Source organism: Diadema setosum, chromosome 20 (genome assembly GCF_964275005.1).
Source record: "Diadema setosum chromosome 20, eeDiaSeto1, whole genome shotgun sequence".
Lineage (NCBI taxonomy): Eukaryota > Metazoa > Echinodermata > Echinoidea > Diadematoida > Diadematidae > Diadema > Diadema setosum.
Window position 1 is genome coordinate 6,429,417 of NC_092704.1, and position 23,090 is coordinate 6,452,506.

General features: G+C 38.6%; 2 protein-coding genes across 2 annotated transcripts; both read right to left on the minus strand.

Moving 5' to 3' along the window:
* Positions 1-48: 48 nt before the first annotated feature.
* Positions 49-8,482, minus strand: LOC140244051 (uncharacterized). The gene is made up of 4 exons (XM_072323702.1): positions 8,268-8,482; positions 3,514-3,639; positions 1,939-1,995; positions 49-948 (listed from the first exon to the last, which is right to left on the minus strand). The coding sequence occupies exons 1-4, from the start codon at positions 8,397-8,399 to the stop codon at positions 82-84; spliced, it is 1,182 nt and encodes a 393-aa protein (XP_072179803.1). The 5' UTR covers positions 8,400-8,482; the 3' UTR covers positions 49-81.
* Positions 8,483-14,849: 6,367 nt separating this feature from the next.
* LOC140243259 (methylsterol monooxygenase 1-like) lies at positions 14,850-22,971 on the minus strand. The gene is made up of 7 exons (XM_072322929.1): positions 22,458-22,971; positions 21,793-21,870; positions 21,225-21,373; positions 20,645-20,771; positions 19,897-19,945; positions 18,770-18,925; positions 14,850-17,404 (listed from the first exon to the last, which is right to left on the minus strand). Exons 1-7 carry the CDS (start codon positions 22,605-22,607, stop codon positions 17,256-17,258), a joined length of 858 nt encoding a protein of 285 aa, XP_072179030.1. The 5' UTR covers positions 22,608-22,971; the 3' UTR covers positions 14,850-17,255.
* Between the last annotated feature and the right edge of the window lie 119 nt (positions 22,972-23,090).

The window sequence follows — 23,090 nt, forward strand, 5'->3', positions numbered from 1 at the left end:
AGTGGTAGTGAAAAATGGTGCATGCAGAGGAGTTTGGGGTAGGGTGGAATTCATAAAGTGGCAAGTAGATAAGCATGATATTCATTCCCAAAGTTCTGAAGAAACATTGGGATTGACAAGCATGGTGCGGTTTAGTTTCTTCCGGACATTTCTGCATCGCTCATTGATTGCGTTTTTCACACATCGTGTCAGCACTCTGTCAGAAGCGCTGTTTGGAAATATTTTCTTTACCTCGGCTATAATCATGTCAATGGCATCAGGATTGAGCTGCTTGAATATCCGTCCGTTCGATCGCATGCCGCCACCGCGCGTGTTTCCTTCGATCATCTCCTTCACCGTGAAGCACTTGTTTGCAAGGCGGTATGCAAAGCTCGAAGCATTATTTGCTTTGTAGACAATATCTTCAAACTCGCTGACCGTCATCACCACCTTGAAGTGGGGCGTACCGAGTTCTATGGTTTTGTTTTGTGTCGCATGCGCAAGAGCATCCGTCAAGTAGGACTGATTAGACATTGGCGCAGCAAAAGATGTGTACTTGGCGCTGCTGACCCCTTCCTCGTCACCCGAAGCAATCTCGGACACTCTACTGACTTCACAAGTGCTTGACTCTCCGTCCATGTTCTCATCAGATGAATCAGACCAGCAAGGCTCTGCTTTCACAGTCACTATTTCCCCATTCTCTGTTTCCACCATCTCCCCTTGTACTTCGGATGGGGCAGTGGCGGCAGCCTCGCCCTTTCCCACAGCTTTTGCGGGGACCAACGTGGAACTCTCTGCAAATTCTTCCCAACCTGAATTGCTTGGGATGCTGTTAGTGAGGAGAGTCATCTTGGCATCAAGCTGCTTCTGGTGTTTTTTGATGTTTGCTAGCTCCAGCCCTTGTTTCACTACCTCGCTTCTTATGTCTTTCACGGTCGCGAGGATTTCGTGCAGAAGTGTATCGTTTTCCTGTGGTCACAACAAAAGCAAAGGAAAACAAAACAAGGGAGGGAAAATCAAATTGTAGAGATTAGCTGCTGAAAGAAACAACTAGTATTGTTGTTGTTGTTGTTATATTTGGTCATTAACCCTTTGTGTGCTTTGAGAACCAATTGGCACAGAAAACCCCACAGCATTATATTATACACACTGTCCAAAGCCCCAGCTGGCACAGAAAGGGTTGATATTGATATAGATGTTATTCATCTTGAATATGCTAACCTTCATTTTGTGAGGTTTGCCTTCCAAGTCACTGGCTTGTTTGCAGAAATCAATGCTGTCAAACATGGCTTTCACACATCAGACTTGATCAAGAAGGAATAATTTCAGATCGACCACAGGGAAAAGAGACTACCAGCAGTAGCTGAAACAGTAACTCTCTCAAGTTTCTTTCATCTTTTTAAAAACATCTCAATAAAGCATGGATAAACCAAATGGTTACTCAATGCAGCAGATACTTCATTGAAAGCCCACTATCCATTTAATTATAACTTAAAGGATGTTTTTCACAAATGCACAGGTAGGACTTGCTTACGGCTCCATATGTACATACTACTGAGTCAGGTGGCTGTACTTCGTCTAAAATTCAACAATCTACAACTTGAACATTCACAATTAACCCGTTAAGGACGAACTGATTTTGCTACAACATGCATTTGTATACTTGGGACTCATCCTCAATGGATCAAGCAACTTTGGTGTATTGCATATTCTTCAAAGGATTATACATATATGTGTCTAGATTGTGTGTAAGGAAAACTGATTTCATATTTTGGAATATACATGGATAGAATACATGTATTTTTACTCTATTTTTGAGTAACCATCTGCATATAAAAGTAGAGCAGAACGATTAAATACGAATAGAAAAAAAAAAATGTCTTCCTATATTGACGGGATGTCAACTAGTTCGAGTAGCCTTGCAGTAATGAGGTTAAAGTTCAATGATTGTAATATTACCTCATTGGTATGGCTAGCTTCATCTACTTCCGAGTGTGGGCGTTTGTTGGATTTCTTCTGTGAGGAATAAGAGTGACAAATCATAATAGTAATCATACAAAGAAGCCTTGCTTCACATCTTAGTCAACAAGACTGTCCATTGGGTGAATCTGTTGATATCATTGCATGTACATGTTTTGTTTTTCTATTACATTTTTAGCTAGGAAAACATAAAGAGAGAGCAATCTTCCGAAGGACATGAAATTTAAACAAGTTTAGAACTTGTTCATCTTATTCAACTTATGCAAACTATCATAATTGATAAAGCTGCATGATTCAGAAATTCTGTTATCTGCATCCAAAAAGTATGGGTCAACCAACCAACATTTTGAAGGAAACAATTATTGCAAACCATCAGGGTTTTAAGTTTGTTTCATGACACTGAAAAAAAAAACCCACCCAGTTTCAGCAGAAAAACTTTCAAAAGAGTAGTACTGAGTAAATTCTTGTGTCATTGCCTGAAACACCAGGGGTGAAAGGCGAAGAAGATATTTGTTACAAAATAATCGTATGTAATATCAACAGATGCTTGGAAACAACATGTCGATCAGAGTGAAGATAAGCTAACATAGTGATGCTGACAATTTCAGCTTTTACTGCAGAATGTGACCATCATCATTTTGAAAGTAGATGGTGACTTCATGGCAAAAGTACATCATAAGTCTCTGGACCTTTACTTGTTTGCAAGTTCCTACATAGGCTCTTGTCCTGGTCAATATTCTACAACTGTTGTGCTGTACATTGGCTCCTGTCCAGATCAATATTCTATGACTGTACCCCTTTATATACATTGTAAGGCTCTTATCCTGGTCACTATTTTATGACTGTCACCCTGTGCATAGGCTCGGAATATAGGCTCTTGTCCTGGTCAATATTCTATGACTATAAACCTGTACATAGGCTCCTATCTAGATTAATATCCTATGACTGTCCCCCTTTACAAAACCTATCCTTGTCAATTTTTATGACTATTGCCCTATATACAACAAGCCCAGTACATAGGCCCCTGTCCTGGTCCCCTTTACACAAGGCTCCTGTCCTGGTCAATGTTCTATGACTGTCCCCCTGTACATATAGGCTCCTGTCTTGGTCAATATTCTATGACTGTTCCCCTGTTATAGACTCCTCTCTTGGTCAATATTCTATTACTGTCAGCCTGCACATAAACTGTTTTAAGTGGGATTTAGAATCTCAGCAATCTAATTGGTCCATTGTCATGCATTGATTTTTTTACTGATCCACACTCAGCCATGCATCCCGTAAAATCTGAACGCATGGCTCAAGTCGTGCATAGTGTAGTAGGTGTACCGGATGCATGATGGGGAAAATGCTTGTATTTCATGAATTAATGGGCATATTTTACAACACAAATGATGCACAGGCCTATTTCATGGATCAATGAAAATTGGATGCTCTCACATAACTTTTGAACAGTCTAAAACCCATGAACGCAGTTCCAAAGTTAAACTCGCGCATCCAATTCTCACCGATCCACTCTGTCCTGTGCATCATTTGTATATACTGTCCCCACTTTACCTTTACTGTGGTTCCGAACAGAGTGCCCACTAGGCTGGAGACCATTTCCCGTCCCATGATGATGGCTTGCCTCGCCTCACTGCTATCCTGGTTGCCATCATTTCCACCAGCTGGCAAATTAGACACCTGCCAATATATCATGATTAAGAATGGTAAAATTTTCTGACTGCTGTAGGCCTATACAAATCTATGTGCTGTAAAGATATAAAATGTGGTTATATGGACATAAACTGAGTTATTCTTTTGCCACTTTATTAAGATGAAGGTAGCTACTGTGGCTGGGCAAGATAAAACTAGGCAGTGTTTTGAGACCTGAGTGGAAACTGATGTCTTGTCATCTATTTTTTTTTCAGAGGAAAAATACAGTGTATATAACTGAAATTATGCATTGTCAATAATATGGACATATTAAGCATATTAAGCATATTATGCTTTTAATTAGTCCAATAAAAGGCAGAGACTCAAATATGTGACTTTCTTTGTCGACATGACTTCATCAAGTTACCATATGGGTCAATCCACGTCAAATCATCCAATTTTCAGAAAAGTTGTCACCCGACCCCCTCCGATTTTCTTTAAAATCGCACCAAATGTTCCCCAAAGTGTCTGACGGAAAATCCCAAAATATTTTGCCCCAAGGTCAATTGGTTGCTAAGATACAGCCTCACATAGCAACCGGTGCGCATTCCAAAATATTAGTTAAAAGAAAATTAGGCATTTTTGATTGACTGTTTTAGCATGGATATTAATGCAAAAATGTTCATTATCTGGAAATTGAGAGAACTTTATAGTCTTTGCAAGAAAAACTTACTGTGACGCGAAATTGACTTTTCGTTAACGTGTACGAGGTCACCGAAAAAGGTGTTAAATGTTAATTTTGAAAATTTTAATGCATATTTAGAGGCTAATATCTTCCACATTTCATCACCTTAAGTTCTAAAATATTATGCTGTTGAAGGCTTTGACTTGCTCAGTAATTTTGAAAAAAATCAGCACATTCATGCGCACCGTTTTTACGGAGAGCGCCCTCAAAGTTGACAAAAATGAAAAATGTGCCAAATTCAAGGTCACGGATCACCCTTCGTCCCACCTAGGAATGGCATCAATTTTTGTGTGTTGATAGACATTTACCTATATTATCTTGGGTTACCAAAGAAATTTTGCTACCGAAATGTTCAATGGCAAATTTACCCCACCGAAAATGGTCGTAAACGGCCAAATTTCCATGTAATATCACATATTGGGTTTAGAGGACATTTCAAATGTCCACACTTTCAAGATGAAAAGCACTAGCCCTGTGATATTTGCAGTAGGCATAGTCTGTTATACATATTTCAGTAATATATACCACAAAACACTTTTATTACTTAATAATGACCTTGAAATTTAATCCAAAATTTGATAAAAACAATAAATTGCTCCATTTTCCTCATTGCACTGCATATAAATACGTGTTTTGAAAGACATTTCACAGAGCAATATTTCAAGAATTATGAAAGCTGAAAGCCTACCTTATTAAGGTTCTAAAGTATTTGTGCTCTTCTTTCAGATTTAGTGTCAATTTGATCATGAATGTTTTACCCTTGACCTTGAAGCCCTTCTAAAAATAGCTGTAAATTTGTTAACCACAAATTACACACACGACAGGTGTATTATGGCATGATATATTTTCACAAACACAAAAGATTTTTATGGTGTAACTGTATATACTGGAATTAATCTACACTCATGCTTGCAAGATATGTTACAATTAATAACTTTGTTCTGACAATGACCCTCAATTTATGACCTTCAAAATCATGAGAAATGCCTATTCCTCTCCATAAAGACCTGTATTATGCACTGAATAATAGTTGATAATATGGACGTTGCGCCCAACATAATATAGATTCTTATTCTAGCCTGTGAAACGCACATTAAAAGGACTGAGAGTCTTCTTTTTCGGGGGATTTGTTCGGTACCTTATGAAAACTTCCAAAATCATTTCAATTCTTATGTATTTTCTTGTTTTTGGAATTTCTTATGTATTTCTTTGTTTTTCATTTTATAAAGCATAACTGTGTTTTCTTTTATTGGAAATTGTCACGGGCCACTTTTCTACCATAACCAGAATAAAATTAGTCAATCAAAGTGATAGATAGTAAAAATGGTCAAGTTTCTATGAGTTTCTAAACAAAGCACTGTTTTCCATAGGAAATGCACACAAAATCACAAAATATTACTGTCCCCTTTTTTGATTGAAATTGAGGGTCATTGTCAGAACAAAGTTATTAATTGTAACATATCTTGCAAGTATGAGTGTAGATTAATTCCAGTATATACATTTACACCATAAAAAGCTTTTGTGTTTGTGAAAGAATCACAAGTATATCATGCCATAATACACCTGTCGTGACACTAGTGTGTGTAATTTGTAGTTAACAAATTTACAGCTATTTTTAGAAGGGCTTCAAGGTCAAGGGTAAAACATGATCAAATTGACACTAAATCTGAAAGAAGAGCACAAATACTTTAGAACCTTAATAAGGTAGGCTTTCAGCTTTCATAATTCTTGAAATATTGCTCTGTGAAATGTCTTTCAAAACACGTATTTATATGCAGTGCAATGAGGAAAATGGAGCAATTTATTGTTTTTATCAAATTTTGGATTAAATTTCAAGGTCATTATTAAGTAATAAAAGTGTTTTGTGGTATATATTACTGAAATATGTATAACAGACTATGCCTACTGCAAATATCACAGGGCTAGTGCTTTTCATCTTGAAAGTGTGGACATTTGAAATGTCCTCTAAACCCAATATGTGATATTACATGGAAATTTGGCCGTTTACAACCATTTTCGGTGGGGTAAATTTGCCATTGAACATTTCGGTAGCAAAATTTCTTTGGTAACCCAAGATAATATAGGTAAATGTCTAATCAATACACAAAAATTGATGCCATTCCTAGGTGGGACGAAGGGTGATCCGTGACCTTGAATTTGGCACATTTTTCATTTTTGTCAACTTTGAGGGCGCTCTCCGTAAAAACGGTGCGCATGAATGCGCTGATTTTTTTCAAAATTACTGAGCAAGTCAAAGCCTTCAACAGCATAATATTTTAGAACTTAAGGTGATGAAATGTGGAAGATATTAGCCTCTAAATATGCATTAAAATTTTCAAAATTAACATTTAACACCATTTTCGGTGACCTCGTGCACGTTAACGAAAAGTCAATTTCGCATCACAGTAAGTTTTTCTTGCAAAGACTATAAAGTTCTCTCAATTTCCAGATAATGAACATTTTTGCATTAATATCCATGCTAAAACAGTCAATCAAAAATGCCTAATTTTCTTTTAACTAATATTTTGGAATGCGCACCGGTTGCTATGTGAGGCTGTATCTTAGCAACCAATTGACCTTGGGGCAAAATATTTTGGGATTTTCCGTCAGACACTTGGGGAACATTTGGTGCGATTTTAAAGAAAATCGGAGGGGGTCGGGTGACAAGCACTGGATGATTTGACATAGATTGACCCATATCAATGAATTATCATGATAACTACGACGAAGAATACTCACAATAATCATATCGAGGGTGTTCCCCATACTAAGTGAATAAACTCGATCCCCGGACCCTAGCATATTATAGTGGGTTTTTTTTCCGACATTAGAAAGCTTTAGATTTGCGACGCAGACGGTTGCGTTGACCGTTAACATCTATCCTTGTGTCGTGTTGCAAAGTAGATTTAGATAGAGATAGAGAACTAGGCCGCTAGTTGAGCGCGCCCTGTGCAAAATTTGCTTCTGTGCAAGCTTAAATCTGAAAAACCTCCGGTCCTGGGTAAAACGAGAACGGGTTGTTAAGGTGTTCTCGGCCAAAATAACTTCCATTCCCAACTCTGGGCACGATTGAGCAGCCAGCCAATCGGCGATCATGTCAGTACGGCTCCACACAGAAAAGCGAAACTGCCTAGAAATGGGGACAGGAGTCCGAGTGCGAGGAATGTCTCAGCTGATCGCTTCCGCGTCCTCTAGGTCTTCCCGTCGTGTAGCGAAAGTTCCCCGATTTTACGAAGACGCAGCCGCATACGAAGCAAAATGACGCCCCCCATTATCATGTTATTCGTCATTGTGACACCAAGTAGCTATCTTCGTCGTGAATTTGGGCGGAAGTTCTAATGGCCCAGAACCGCCATGAAAACTCAGCCGACGAGAGATCGATTTTGTCGAGCGATCTTGCGCTTGTGCAGAATATTTTTTTTTCCACTCTTACGTTCGCGTCGCAAATCTATAAAGCTCCCTATACTACTCAATCCCCGGGAAACCTTCGAAAATGCAACAGGTCTCTTCCACACACCTATTTTTGCTGTGGCGTCTGTTTTAATTCGAGTTTGTATTCAAGTTTCTCATTGAATGAATCTCGGACAGTACTACACGCAGTGTGATTTTCTATCTACTCTTCGACCTCTGTTCTCTTTCAAGCTATGAATGTAGCAGATACTGCGTGCTGTCGACACGGCAGCCGCCATTTCGTGTCATTTAAAATTGGCGCCAAATCGTGCATGTCTTGATTTAGTCTCGCATTTTATTGGGCATGAGGTGTGAAGTGCCATGCAAATCGTGCTTCAACATTAAACATAAGAGTTCGGAATTAGCGCAACAACAGTAAAGTTGTACTGTACAACCAACCTCGTCAAATTACAGGATACTCATACTCACATACTTACGCATACACACACTCACACGCAAACAGGAATAGTTTGCTAGCTACCTGAACAACATCCCCTTGGTTGAATTCCTCCTCCTGAATTTGGTGTCTGCAAACTAGCTGACATGTCCCGTCGAATGGAGAGTTGTTCCCTTGGTAGAGGACGCACACTGGTTGGAATCCAGTTGAGGACATTGTCAGATGTATCTTGACGCTTCGTAGTCTATATTGGTTTCGTTAGATTTACTAAGTTCCGGGAACTGTAGATCTAGCAAAGAAAACAGATGGAACAGGGAGGTGTTACAGAGATGGAGTGGCAACTCTTCGTAATTCATGCAAACACATGTTTGGGTTCAAGGCGTTACAATGGGATGTCTAGCATTCCATTACGCTTTAAGTCATGCTCGGCACCGCTCTAGTTGCAAGACGAAGTTCGGAGACGAAGAACGCATTTCACCTTTCGTTGAATTACAAGCTTTATTTCACCGCAAAATTTTAAATGAAATACTCGAATTGATTTAGAATAGTTTAGGAAAGAATTCAATATTATTAACATGTATTTCTAGTTTCTTCGTAATTCGCAAACGAAAGGAAATGCCGGAAAATTAGGCCCTCTTAAAAACCTATTTTTTTTTTTCTATAATGCGCACATTTCCACATGTTAATTTTCTACCTGTTAATAAGGGAATATTTTGATCTTTCAAATAAAGTACTCCGTTAAAGCGTGTTCCAGCGTGTTTTTAAACTATTTACTGTTAAAATTGTGAGTTTTACACTGCATTTTGATTCGCTGCTCCAATTCAAGGTACACAAATTCATTGTTGCCATCACATTGAAAGAGAGAGCGAATTGCAGTAGGAGCAAATATTTCTAGATGTGAGAGCGCTAGTCCCGATTGTTGATGCTCTCTTTTGTCAAAGCACATGGGGAACACTTGTAGTTGAACGCATAACTTCTCGGCGGTGCCGCGCATGACTTCAAAGGAGAGCTTTAGTTGCCTCTCCTTCTCTAGCACCTCCCTGGATGGAACAGTAACGATGATACTTATTCTAATATGTCGCCATTTTTGAGCGCATAACAGTGCAAGACTAGTGATCAAGATGATGTTTTCACAGATAATATTAAAAACGTTGCTTTAATTAGGAACTGCCTGTCTAAAATTATGGTAGTTGCTTTTATTCGCAACATTGACAAATTGCAGATACTTGGCCTTGATTTTAATGTCGGAACAATAATCAGATGAGCTGTGTCGAGCGTATAAATATTATATGCCAAGGATGTATTTACATGTATACCTGTACACTTAAGTAATGGATAAATGTCTGTCCAAAAGTGTTCACTGCGCTTATAAAACAATCAAATGTCATTAGATAAATAGAGTGAATGTAACGAGACACCTCATGGCCAAGGAGAAAAGAAACAAAAACATCAAATGACATGACCATTTCATGAATAACAACACTTTTACAATTCCGATGCTGTATAATATCGTTTTGGTCTATTTTTACGCTCTGCACGATACACGATGCCTCATCTTTATACCTCGACAAAGTTACGGAAACGAGTAGGGCCTACTCTAATATCTGTGGTGACATGTATTTGGGTTAGTCCATCGGGTTGGGTCAACAAACTGCATGATGTCCATGTTCTGGAAGTATCAGTTTTTTTCATTTCACCAATGAAGATCGATATGAACTTTGCCCTCTGCTATGGTGACGTATATTTAAATCAGAAATCTTCCATGGACTAATAATTGCTGCGCCGCAAATTAAATTTCCTACCTCCGGCGTTACATGGGCATCACATTATATATTTCATTGGCAATAAATTCTCTGGTCTCACATTGCAATACCCATGATGCCTGAGCAGTAAAACTTGGTAGGATACCGCTTTCTTTCTGAAGTCATTACTAGCAGACATTTGCTTGGTTTAAATGGGGTCTTGATTTTTGATTATATTATGTCACAAAAGATGATTCAACCTCGTTTACACCGAAACACCGGAATCGATGAAACCCTGGTTTTCGGTGTACCGATTACGCAGCCAGAAAACCAGAATCGTTCCGATTTTTGTTTTGTTTTTTGTTTTTTTTTCCGGGAAATAACATGCTCCAGGAAAACCGAAATATATTCGGGTTTGTCAGTAAGTTCACTTCGCATGCGGAACATGCCGCTGTCTGTCTTTGATGGGAGGCCACTATGAGTCTTATACCCTTTTCATGATTTAAAAAAAAATCACCCAATATCTCCCGGAAACTCTTAAGGCCTCACGGCTAAACTCCCGAGTAAAATGCTGGGTGACTTTTTTGAAATCCTTTCGAACCGTCCCTGGTAAAAACTTCCAGCATGCAGTGTCTCCGCGCGCGAGTTCCCGAGTGACGCTATAGTGTGAAAGGCATCGCAGGTATTAACTCCAGAGTGAAAAGCGACGGTCAAGCTCATACCAGCTACATGGTTGCTGGTCGTTTCACGCAGGCGCCATCTACACTTGTACAACATAAGAGCTAGCGAAAGAGATAAATTCAACCGGGAGCTCATTCGCTAGCCAAGAGTGCAAGAAATCGAAATTTCGCTGATGTGCCCTGTTTGATTTCCCGGGCACGATTCCAAGCCGGGAGTGAGCATTTACATTGGCAAAAACCTGAATAAAAGTGCCGAGTTTCAAAAAGAAAAAAAAATATATATTCTTATGAGGGTTCTTCAAATTCGTTTGTCGCTCGCACACCGCTAGAGGCGCAATAAACAGAAAAAGAACAAGAAGCAGAAGAACTTCATGAAAAATCAGAATGTGAAAACAAAACAAAACCAAAAACTATATATTTTCTTTTTTCATGGTGGTACAAGGTAGGGCTTATAGTGTAATGCCGCTGAGGTCATAATAGGTCTAATTTTGTCTGTTGTACAGATAGTTATCTTATTCAAACTTTCCTACCTATACAGTCACACACACACACCTACACAGACACACTTGTAAGGAAATACGGCCCTACTCCTTGTTTTGATGTACAGTACCATGGTTTTTATTCTGTATCATTTTGTGGAAAAAAAAAAAACCGCTGCTGTAAACTGCTTATCTATTGGTGGCGAGCCAATGGAATCAAAAGGGGCCTGAGCTTTCGATCCTGGCAGAATCTTCGTCAGAGGCAAGATGACAGACAGGCAGGGAAAGCAGTTAAACTTACATAAAGGACTACACACAACAAGAACAGTCAAAGGAGGGCTAGGGACACAGAACAAAGAAAACAAAAGGGAAGGGTTGGAAGTCATGGGCAAGGAGCCCAACAGGTAAAGGGAGGGGGGATTAAAGGAGGACGGTGGACCGACAAAGGCAGAGGAGGGTCAGTGATGATCCCGAGTCTGACCATGGGAGCAATCTGTGAAGGATAAGGATGAATAGGGAGGCAGCATCAAGATCATAAGACCATTAGAGGGATAAAGAAAAGAGAAGAATGAAACTATTTTACTTTCTTTCCCTGCCTGTTTGTCACATGCCTCTGACGAAGATTCTGATATAACACCGAGAGCTCTGGCCCCTTGTATAGTTGCCTCCATCTGAGCTATGTGTATTTTCAATCTCTCTCTAACTCCTTAGTCCGCAGGCTAAACAAGCGAAGAATTCCAAACCTCGCACAAATCATACATTAAATCAGTTACATCCACACGATTATTCAAAGTTATTAGTTCTGTAAAATATACAGGGGAATAGTGGTGGTAGTGGATATACTGCAGTGTAGTCGTAGGCCGTGTCTGCCTCCCTGCGGGTAAACAAACACGTGCTTCGAGTGGGGAATCCCGAATTCTACCAATAAAGTGATCGGGTCGCATTCAGGGGGAAAAATACCATAATAAATTCCGCTAAATATCCTATAATGTATGATAAAACATCGCTCATAAGTGGAACAACTGTTGGAGTTTTGAATAATGACCCGCATACTTTTTTGTGTGTGTATGTGTGTTTTTCAATACACATTATAGGGGCCTATACACATACTAGGATGCACACAGCTTTACCAAAAAATAGAGACCTACCGGGTCGACCCATATCAAAATGCATGCTCTCTTTTTCTCTCTTGTTCATGAGTTGTGCCATAACCGCGGCTGAATAAAAGCTCGGAAACTGCACTAAAGCACGCCATGCATAGGCCTACCTGCTCATGCACATCATATCAACGCGGTACGAACGGAATCATAGGCTGAAGTCAAAATCATGCAGTGTCTCTCACCTTTATCCGCGCTTGGTATACCACATCTTACCCGGGCGGCTCAGTGTTAATGTTCAAAATATGAACATGCAACATACATATTATAATTATAAATAGTTTTGTGAATTGTGCCGAGTCGATCCACGAATATATCCCGCAAATAAGTTCGTAAAACGCAGTGTTCAGGTACAGACGGTAATTCCGGTAGAGCATTATATGCCTCGATCAGGCAATGTACAAATACGGTACGCTCACAATCTATCTATGCATGTCGGTCGTTTATACCCGCAGTTTACTGTATTGTAGTGCGGGCGGTCACAACGTCGCTGTATCTACCGTGTGTGCACAGTAGAAACGGGTAACCGCAGGTCATCGCTCCGCAGCGGACGGGCAGGAAGTGAATGTACACCGTACATGTATTAATATACATGTAATACGCTTTTACAAGTACAGCTGCATCGCCGGAGTCGAGTGTGCTATATATAACGAGTCATGGGATCGAACAATACTGCGGCGGTTTCGTTGCCATGAAAAAAAACAAAGCACAAATGGGTGGTTAGAACGCATCATGGTATTTATGAACCGGAAATATCAGCCTACGAGATTATTCCCACGTTTTCCCCGAATAACGATGCCACGTTTATCAAATATTTATAGATGAACCTGCGCTTATACATTATGCTTCTGAAATTTAGTCAAAATCATTATACCAGTCCACGGTGTAGCCTGTAGGCTTTATTGCAGGGGCGGATCCAGGAATTCCATAAAGGGTAGGCCTACATGCGACTTTACAAAATTAAAGGGGGTGCACGCGCCCCCATTTTCTTTTTATTTCTTTTGTTTAAAAAAAAATGAAATAAAGAGGGTTGCGCGCCCGGTGCGCCCCTCTGGATCCGCCATGGTATAGGCCTATATCTCAGATTTTCAGAGCCGAAGTGGACCAGGATATGGTTTAACCATGCAGATTGGAGGTTTATAAGATCGAAGATGATGAAGAGGAAAGAGAAGATGAAGAGAAGAACGGTGCCAATGTCATATAATTTCGACTTGAAATTTTAAGTATATGCAAAAGTAGGTAATGGAGCTCCATATTATGTCCTTGCTGTATTTTGATCGGCCCGACGATGAAACGTGCCGATCGGACGCGGAAGACTGGCAGTGCGGTGCACTTAACAAGGCAGATTTAAAAACAAAATAACACAAAGAAACAGAAAGAAAGTATTATGATATTATTATTTAGTATGATTCTATTCAATCACAATTTGCAGGCTTAAATTTCCCCGGCATAAATTTGCAGAACGTGCATATTTTAAGTCAAATTGTCGGTATCTTCTGTACTCTAGAAAAATGATCTCGCGCGATCTCAAGTATTATTTCACGATCTCACACTGATCGCTGTCCAAAATTACACGTGTAGAAAAGCGGCGGTGAGAAGTGCCGTACAGCGAAATACAACTAGATTACTGGTCAGTACGTATATTCATAACCTGACCCGCGGGCTTGTACTTTTCGTGTGTACTGTCAGAAAGAATACACATATTAATTGTACGAAATTTCAATCCAATTATTATGAATTGAGTTTCAGATTTGATCAATAATGATGCTCAAGTCCAAAGACTAATTAGAGTGTATGGATGCCTAAATGATCGTGAAAATAGTGCGTCTGAAAACAGTGCATTTGTTTTTATTTACATCGAAAGACTAATTACAGTGTATAAATGCCTGCGTTTGAAAACAGTGCATTTCTTTTTAATGATGCAGAATAAAATGTTCTTTAAAAAAGTCTGAAGTCACCATTTTCTGATTAAAGAAAAAATAGACGAAAGCTCATTTGTCCCCTCCCCTTGTCGTTTTTTTTTTTTTTTTTTTTTTTTTTTTTAAAGCATTAGAGGCTTTACAATTATTTCAGGGACCGCAGGACCGGAAATTGGATGCGGTAGTCCCACCTCCCCCACCACCCCCCCCCGTCTCACGTGTGAACACATACACACACACACATACACACACACACACACATATATATTAATGTATAAACAAAACAAACAAAACAAATTGAAAAAGCAAATAGAAACAGTACCATCCTGACGTTACTTTCCGAGGCTTCCACCCGAAGATTTTTCCTGTCAAGGGGATTTCCCTGACACACACACGCAGCACACACACACACACACACACACACACACATGACAATTGGATTTAAAAAAAATAATAACAAAAAACATTCCATGGCCAATTCAATGTTTGCTGTCATTCCCTGTTACATGTATACATGTCTATATACATGTATGTGTTTATCTTGTTAGGAATTCAATTAATGTGGCTTTTGAAAGAAGACACACGATGTATTAATGTGTACTGCAGTCTACAACATATTTCAGATTTCCTCAGCAGATGGGGAAAAAAAGAAACAACCAAGAAAAGAATGCTTACTAATTTTGCTGATTTTTTAGGTATTTTAATTGCATATTATTTGTACAATCAAAAGTAAATAAATATCAATAAGGGCAATATTAACCTAGATGTTATATTAGAATTTAGACTCCTTTGTGAGGTTTTCAAGCTTCCACTTGACAAGTTACGCATCTATAACATTAGGTCTGGCAGTTTACCATGAAGAGAGCTTGTGTTCTTACATTGCTTACTCCGTGACAAAAACTATGCTTGCATAACACATTTGAAAACTATAACTAAACATACTAAATAGCATCATAAGAGTGAGCTTTACAAACTGCTGGTAGTGATCACCAAGGGAGACACATAATTTGGGATGGAAAGGAAATAGACTCATAGATGTACATGTATACACAAACAGGTTGCGTGTGGTGGCTACAGACCGGTGCTACACACTCAATGAAACTGTGTATTATCACAATGTCCTGCAAATTGTTAAACAATGGAGCATAACACTGGGACCAGAAAAGTTGAGAAAGTTGCACCAGTGTGTAACATCATTCCCATGCTCCAAACAATCTGGCCTCATTTGCTCTGCTTTTAACAAAACCAGTTTATGTGTGGTGATAGGTGGTACCACAGGGGTTAGTTAAACAGCTGAAAAGTTAATGGACTTGAGTATCGAAGAGGTCTGTTGTGGGGCACCGCATGTGCACCTGGCTAATTGCTATTCCATCTGTTAGCATCCAAATATACAATTTCACAGTATTAAAATGAATATGTACAGCTGCAAGTCAATAGCACTAGATTTCCCATGATTCCTAAATACACTGTACCAACAATACTTATCTATATACAGTACAATGTATCAATGTTTTCTTATTCCCACATTTTTTAAAGGCAGTCCTGTTCAAAGAGGATAATGGTGTACTCTCACCCCTTATGAATATAGAATACACATGTACACTACTGCCATAGAAACAATATACATGTACTTTTCCCAAAGGGCTAACGCTGCTCTATTTTTCTTTCCCTTGCTTTGATACATGCAAGCTGTTTTTAACAGGCTGGGGAAATTCCTACCACAGATAATTATTTGCCATTCATCAAATCTCCAAATAGCAGAAGACAAAATAAAAACATAAAAATATCAGGGAAACGTATGATGGAAAAAAATGTATTCAAACAAACATTTGAAACAATATCTGCATTCTTTTCTGAAGCTAGGGGCATAAACATTAAAGGCCAACAGACTGCTAATTGGCTCACAGTATTGAGTCATTCATCCAGCATGGTACGAACCCACACTGGTCTCCGAAACATATAGGATCATAAGATTAAAAAAAACAAACAAACAAACACACACACAATTTCCCCATGCTTTCAGCATTGTTTGATCCAAGTTTTCTGTTGTTCCATGATGTCATGACGTCAGCCCAGTTTAGTGTGGCTCTTCAGGGATACAAGTGTACATAACGATGGAAATGTCAGGAAGGTTTAAGAAACTACCAATGCATTACGAAGTGTACATGTATTATGAACACATGGTTGTTTCTTGCTACATTGCAAGCTTCACAGTATAGCAAACTTCATACTGTGTACTGCACACATAGATTTCCATATCACAGTGAGGCAACAGCCAAGTATACACCATAAATGTACCCTGAATGGTTTTATGCATCATTCTGATTACATTGATTGTAACTGTGAGCTTGTTGAATGTCACACACTTTAACAGGTTGCACATGCAAGCATGACACGTACAGAATGACAAATCACCTCTTCAGAAGAGTAACAAGCTGCCACCATAGCCCAGGAAAACAATTCAAAACAGTAGTTCAGTCATTCACTGCTTGCATCTTATCAGACATTGATTGTTCCAGAGGACAAAACACTATTCGACTGAAATTTCAAAGTCACATGCAGTGCATACCCACAGAAATAAAACAAATCACAGTAACACAAAATGTCTGTTTTCCCTAAAGAAATTCACACTATGCTAGTTTGTCTTTAGTTCGAAAACATTGTACAATTTCCCGCTTTACACTTTTGCAAGTTCCCACACAGCACAATACAAGTTGTCTCATGATTCCTCAGATTTCCTGTACACAAAATCTTCATTCCTCACACTAGCATGTACTTATGACGACTGGACCATGACTACAATTGTATTGAGCCTGAAAATTCCTACATGCCAGGTAATCAACTTAACGCTGCTATCAGCTGTCTTGCTCATATCGATTTATATCACCTTACTGCAAATAGCGTTAGTCTGAAAGAGGATTATGTGTACAATCATCGTAATTGTTGACAGCAATTATCTGACATGACATGCTAGATGCGCAACCCTGGTTGCAGTCAGCTGCAATCTGATGTCCGAAATCCCCATAATAATCAACCTCTCACAGTGTATGTTGAAAAGTTTTGTTTTCCTCATAATCTTGGCAGGCATTCACTCTTTACTTCTCCTTCTTCAGTTCCTCCTCCTCCTTCTTCTTGTAGTACTCGTTGAACTGGGAGTCGGTGCCAAAGATCTTGTCCCACCAGGTGAAAGTGGAGGAGTAGTTCCCTGTGAAGTTCATGTGGTGGAAGTCATGGAACTTGGCACCTAGTGTTAAAAAGAAACAGACAAGAGTTTAATACCCAATGTGATTCAGATCCAGACCTACCATGTCTCATGCATTATGTGGGAAGCGCAAGCCTCAGGTGTCTTTCTCACACTAGTTGTGTCTAACAAGCTTTTTCTCATGCCTCGCTACAACAACAACAGAAAAAGACACAGATTTCCAACCACCTTAAAAGTCACAGTTTGTGACAATTTTTTTTTTCTCATAAGAATAAGCCAAAATTTTACATTCATATCAAGAGTATATGTGCCAGAATACATGATTTACAGCCTTAAAAATGTCAAATAAAGCTCTTGCTAATAAATGAAAGATTACACCTCTGACGAACAAAAACAGAGCTGTTTCCATCAAAACGAAATCAACAAAATATGTAAACTACCGTACAGCCTGAAATCTCAGACAGGTGGCATTTGAGTTATAATTAGTTTATGAACATTGTCATTCACCAAGGCATCTATGCATCTATGGAAACTTGTCTGGATGTTATTGTTACTTCATAATGTATTGACAGCACAGTTTAGCTCTTAATTTTTATTAATTACAGGTGACTCCCATTATAACAAAGTCCTTGGGACTGACAAATTTCTTTTGTTATCAAAATGTTGTTACTGCCAAACAGTAGAGTACATACAAAGATACACACAACCCAGTACATGTAGAGGATACTCTCGGGGACCTGAACTTTTTCTTTGTTGCCACAAGAATTTTGTTACGATGTATATTTAAAGGACAAGTTCACCTTTACAAACATAAGGATTGAGAGAATGTAGCAATATTAGTAGAACACATCATTGAAAGTTTTAGGAAAATTGGACAATCCGTTCAAAAGTTATGAATTTTTGAAGTTTTTGTGCAGTAACCGCTGGATGAGAAGACTACTGCAGTGTATGAATAACTTAGATGTCACATGCGTACAACAATATAAGGAAAATATAAAGAGAATTTCACAAAATTTCATCTTTTGAAAAAAGTGCACATTCCCTTGACTCGTTACCGACATATGTTATGGGTAATATTATTCCCCCCTGCCTTCAGAAAGAGGCAAGTCAAGTGCTCTTTTATTATGCAAAAAAGTGAAAATATGATGAATTTTCTTTACATTTTCTTTATACTGTTATACGCATATGACTCACAAGCTGTAGTAGTCTCCTCATCCAGCGGTTCCAACACAAAATTTTTAAAAATACATAACTTTTGCATCGATTGTCCAATTTTCCTCAAACTTTCACTGATGTGTTCTACTAATATTGCTACATTCTCTCAATCCTTATGTTAATGAAGGTGAACTTGTCCTTTAAACTGTTTCCTTATAATGAGAGGACACTTTATCATGAATGTGTGCATACCTCCATAGAATGGGATAAGGTGCATTGGGTTGAGGGGGATGTCGTAGCCAGAGTGGACATCGATGGTCTCGATGAGGCGGACAAACATCCAGACCCAGAGGAAGATGAGATGGTTGGCAAATAACAGCATACCCCACATTGTGCCCATGCCAAGGACTGAAATAACAAAGAGAAACTCAGCTTGTCATTGGTCTGTTAATCATTAAGCAAACTATGTACAGCCTACCTGTACCTTACTAGTCTTATAATCCTCAGATCTCCCGACTGAACATCATATTATAGTGGAATTATTTGTACATAAATATGTTCCAGAAACATGTAACCAACTGCAAAATAATAATCTCAACTACTCAACTTTTCAACAATCTCAATTTTCATAACTCTGTTAATATCTTGACCCTCCCTTGTTATTCTGTAAACATGCACAACATGTTCTATGCCAACTGCTCTCCACTTTTCCCCCTAATCAAACAGATTCTAATAATGTGGTCTACCAATTCATTGCTTTGAATCAGGGAATCAAACATCATCAGTTCTAACTTCTAAAGTAAACATTGTCACCGAATGCAGCTGAGACTACCCACTGCAGAACAGCACATCAATGCAGTTAAAAGGTCGCTCCGTGAGAGTAGTTAGTGTGACACTTGTGTTATCAAATCGTGGTGATTTACAGTTGCATGTCCTGCCTGGTCTGTACATGATACAGACACAAATGCACAAGACTCAGTACATGTACATTGCAAAATTTAATACCTCAATTTTTCCATATTATTCTCCCTTTTTTCACGTTTCCTAGAACTACAAGATCATGATGTACAAAGCCGCAACATGCACTACATGTTACTTCACTGTAAGATACACTGTAGTAGAATGTATGAACTAGTTTAAAGCGCATTTTCTACTGGATCAAGAGGGATATATTATTCTAAGAGTGTATAAACAAGAGACAGGTAGATAATGAGCTGATTAACTTAACACAAATACAGCATGACAAAGTCCAATTATGTATTACAGATGTACATTTCTTCCACTTGTTTAATTTATCTGCATTTTTATCTGAAATGTTACCTGATTTTGGTATGTTTAATCTGCAATTAAAAGGGAAAGAAAACCAACCATGCACTTACTCATTGTTTCCAAAGGATGAGCATACTCTGCAACCATTCCAAATGGAGACTGTGGTAAAAGGGGAGGTGAATAGAAATAAGGATATGTGACTTCATGTGGACAGCAAAAAACAAAAACATAACATGTGACCCACACTTATTACAACCTACATGTACCTCTCACTTGTAAAAAGTACACAACTTTTTGATGTTTTTCAATAAAAAAATTGAAAGATAAAAAAAAAGAAAAGTGATGAAACCGCAAAAAAAAAAGTACACAACTTCATTTTATACTGTCATACTCATTCTAATACACAAATTAGGTTCATAGACTATGTACTTCAGTCATGCTTTGTAAGTCTCAATGATTAAGGAGATTATCCACAGTAAACCAAGTAGGTTCCATCTTGAGTAAATTTTTTTTTTTTTTTTTTTTGACAGCCAGTGTTTTGATCTCTGAGTTTTGTCCTTTGTGCTCATGTCATATTACATGGAATTGAAATGAGCAAACAAATCAAACAAAATTATGTTTTGTGAGGACTCCAATCCTTAACATATTTCTGATAATCTGCAAACTTTCACATACATTTCATAACTTATGTATTATGCATTAATCTGTTCTGTTCTGTCACACCATACTCTGTATACTCAATTACTGAACCACTGATGACTTACAGCATTGAAATGCAAACAAAATTATGTTGCAGCTGCCATGTCAAAACTTTGTTGCATGTAATAGTTTAGTAGTAGCAGTTAAGGTTTCATTTACCTGGAAGTTGTGGTGAATCTTGTGGATGTATTTGTAGATGCTCCTGTGGTGTAGGGCACGGTGCATGAAGTAATGCCATGTATCCTCCACAACAAGACACCCAAAGCACTGAGCCAAAATTGTGTACCTTTGGAAAAAAAAAAATGGAAATCACAGTCATTCCTATTACTGGCCATACACTATCACACCAATCGGATGTTCCATGCATGAAGTCACAATTACATACTGTACTAATGACATTGCACAATAATAGTAATCATTTAAATCAATCACTGATATTGGGTTCTAACAACATGCACTGTCATTACCACTGTTTTGCCTATGGTGGGACAGAAAAGTTCTTTAAGAAAGGACTTGTAAATCATGAAACTGTTATCTACACCATTTCGTTGATACTTGCGTGATATTTTCCTTAAAATAAAATCTTGTGTATTCACACTTTTACATGATTAGGCCCTAACCTCCCCAAAGGAAGATATGTCTTTCTTTTTTTTTTAAATTCAATATGATGTTACTCTGCTTCATTTTGGAGAAATGCAATTTGAAAGTTGAAATACAATGGACTCTAGAGGCTACCTACCAGCGGGGCATGGCTTCATAGCTGAATGGCATGTTGGTAAGTTCACAGAAGTAGTAAGCACCGACGAAGAAGGGAGCCTGAATGAAGATCTGACTGGCAAGGATCAGTCGCAGACACTTCCACTCATTGGCAGCTGTCACCGGCTTTTCCTGTTCAACAAAGGGGGCGGGGGGAGAAAGAGAATTTTTTATCAAGAGGAGGAGAAAAACGACAATCAGAATTGTTGTGTCACTCAGGAAGATGTTAAGTATGTGTTCACATGTTGGTGCCATGATGGATAATCTATTAAATATTCTGTATTTACGTCAACTGCATTTCATTCAATGAGTCTTTGGCCTTAAGGGACTGCATTGTGCAATATTGCAAAATTGAGCTTCTATAAGACAGCAGAGATGTCTACTTGCACTCTTTGGATTTGAGGACAAGACAGTATATAATATTAAGATAGAAAACTTGACCACATAATTGTTTGATATAACTTTGGCAAAGAAATAATGCTGATGTAAAACACAATCCTGAAACATTATATAGTCAATACAGACAGAGTTGTAGAAATAATGTGACTTACACGCTGGATCTTGTACTTTTCCATGAATGGCAAGAACTGGAAAAGGAATGAGGGTGTGCAGATGAGGAAGTACGAAATCTGGAAGATAAAGGGGTGGAGAGAAATCATTATTATTGGCAAATCATCAGATATTCATTGCACTTTCTTAATCTATGTGAGTGATGTGGGAGCCTTACAGAGAATATTTAGAAGCTGTGGCCATCTGTGCGTAAATCATTAGACCTCTACTGCATACAGCTAGATTTCTACTTATGTAACAATTTATCATGGCAAATGTTTGGTGAATTTAAAATGTGTCATTAAAAACAGGATGAAATAATAAACAGGGCGTGAATCAAGACAAGTGTTATCAGCTAGTGATCTATCACATCAGCAGATCAGACAAGATCTAACGAAAAGGGGACTATATAGTTTAGTCCTTAACTCTTATTCTTGTCTACTTTTCTTGGGGTTCACTGTTGGTAATTAATATTGGTAATTAGCGGTATATTCTGTATTTTTTTTTAACTTTATTTCTTTGTCTCATAAATGCGCTTAGAAACGCCAGTATGATCGAGGCAGTATTAATATACTATTATCATCATAGACATCATCATCGTCGTCGTCATCATCATCATATAGATCTAGATCTATCATTAAATAAATGGGGAAATTCAATGACTCACAAAATGAAGAATAGCCGAGAAGTAAGTCGCAATCTGAAACCGTGTGTAATTGGCCGTCATGTGTCGCCATGCTTGCTCAAAAGCATTTATTCCTGCTGCTGCCGTAGCATTTTCCACGATGGGAACGGCACTGAGTACACTCTCCGCCATTTTCTCAATTCACAGGCTTGTCAGCACAGCAGACGACTGATCAAATGTGTAGAGTTATTTTAAACCAGATGATTTTATCATATGCACACGACCGTCGGGTGGTATGATCAATTATTAACTTCGTAGCCGTCTCAAAACACACGTACTCCGACTGACGGGTGCTCCGGAGCAGAATTCAACAGAACTTGTGCGCTAGATTACGGGGGCAACGTCGCACATTTCCGCTACTACGTGTAGTTGCTAGTATACGACATTACGGATTCCCTGGTAAACTGTAGAATACATGTAATGCCGATGAGAAAGCATACCCTCGATACGCGAACAACACGGCGACCCTAGATCGCACGATACGCCGGTCGCCGTATCGTACGATTACGCAACTTTCATACCGGCCTTTCAGAATCTACCAATATATGAAAAGGGGTGTATTGTATGGACACTGATATGAACGTTCTTCTCGGTTCAAAGTACAATACAATTAGG

Coding starts and splice junctions, on each gene's coding strand:
- LOC140244051 (XM_072323702.1), bottom strand. CDS start 8,399: ATGTCCTCAACTGGATTCCAACCAGTGTGCGTCCTCTACCAAGGGAAC. Junction 3,640..8,267: donor ACCAAGGGGATGTTGTTCAG/GTAGCTAGCAAA, acceptor ATATATTGGCAG/GTGTCTAATTTGCCAGCTGG. Junction 1,996..3,513: donor TGTTCGGAACCACAGTAAAG/GTAAAGTGGGGA, acceptor TATTCCTCACAG/AAGAAATCCAACAAACGCCC.
- LOC140243259 (XM_072322929.1), bottom strand. CDS start 22,607: ATGGCGGAGAGTGTACTCAGTGCCGTTCCCATCGTGGAAAATGCTACG. Junction 21,374..21,792: donor AAAAGTACAAGATCCAGCGT/GTAAGTCACATT, acceptor TTTGTTGAACAG/GAAAAGCCGGTGACAGCTGC. Junction 20,772..21,224: donor TATGAAGCCATGCCCCGCTG/GTAGGTAGCCTC, acceptor TTTTTTCCAAAG/GTACACAATTTTGGCTCAGT.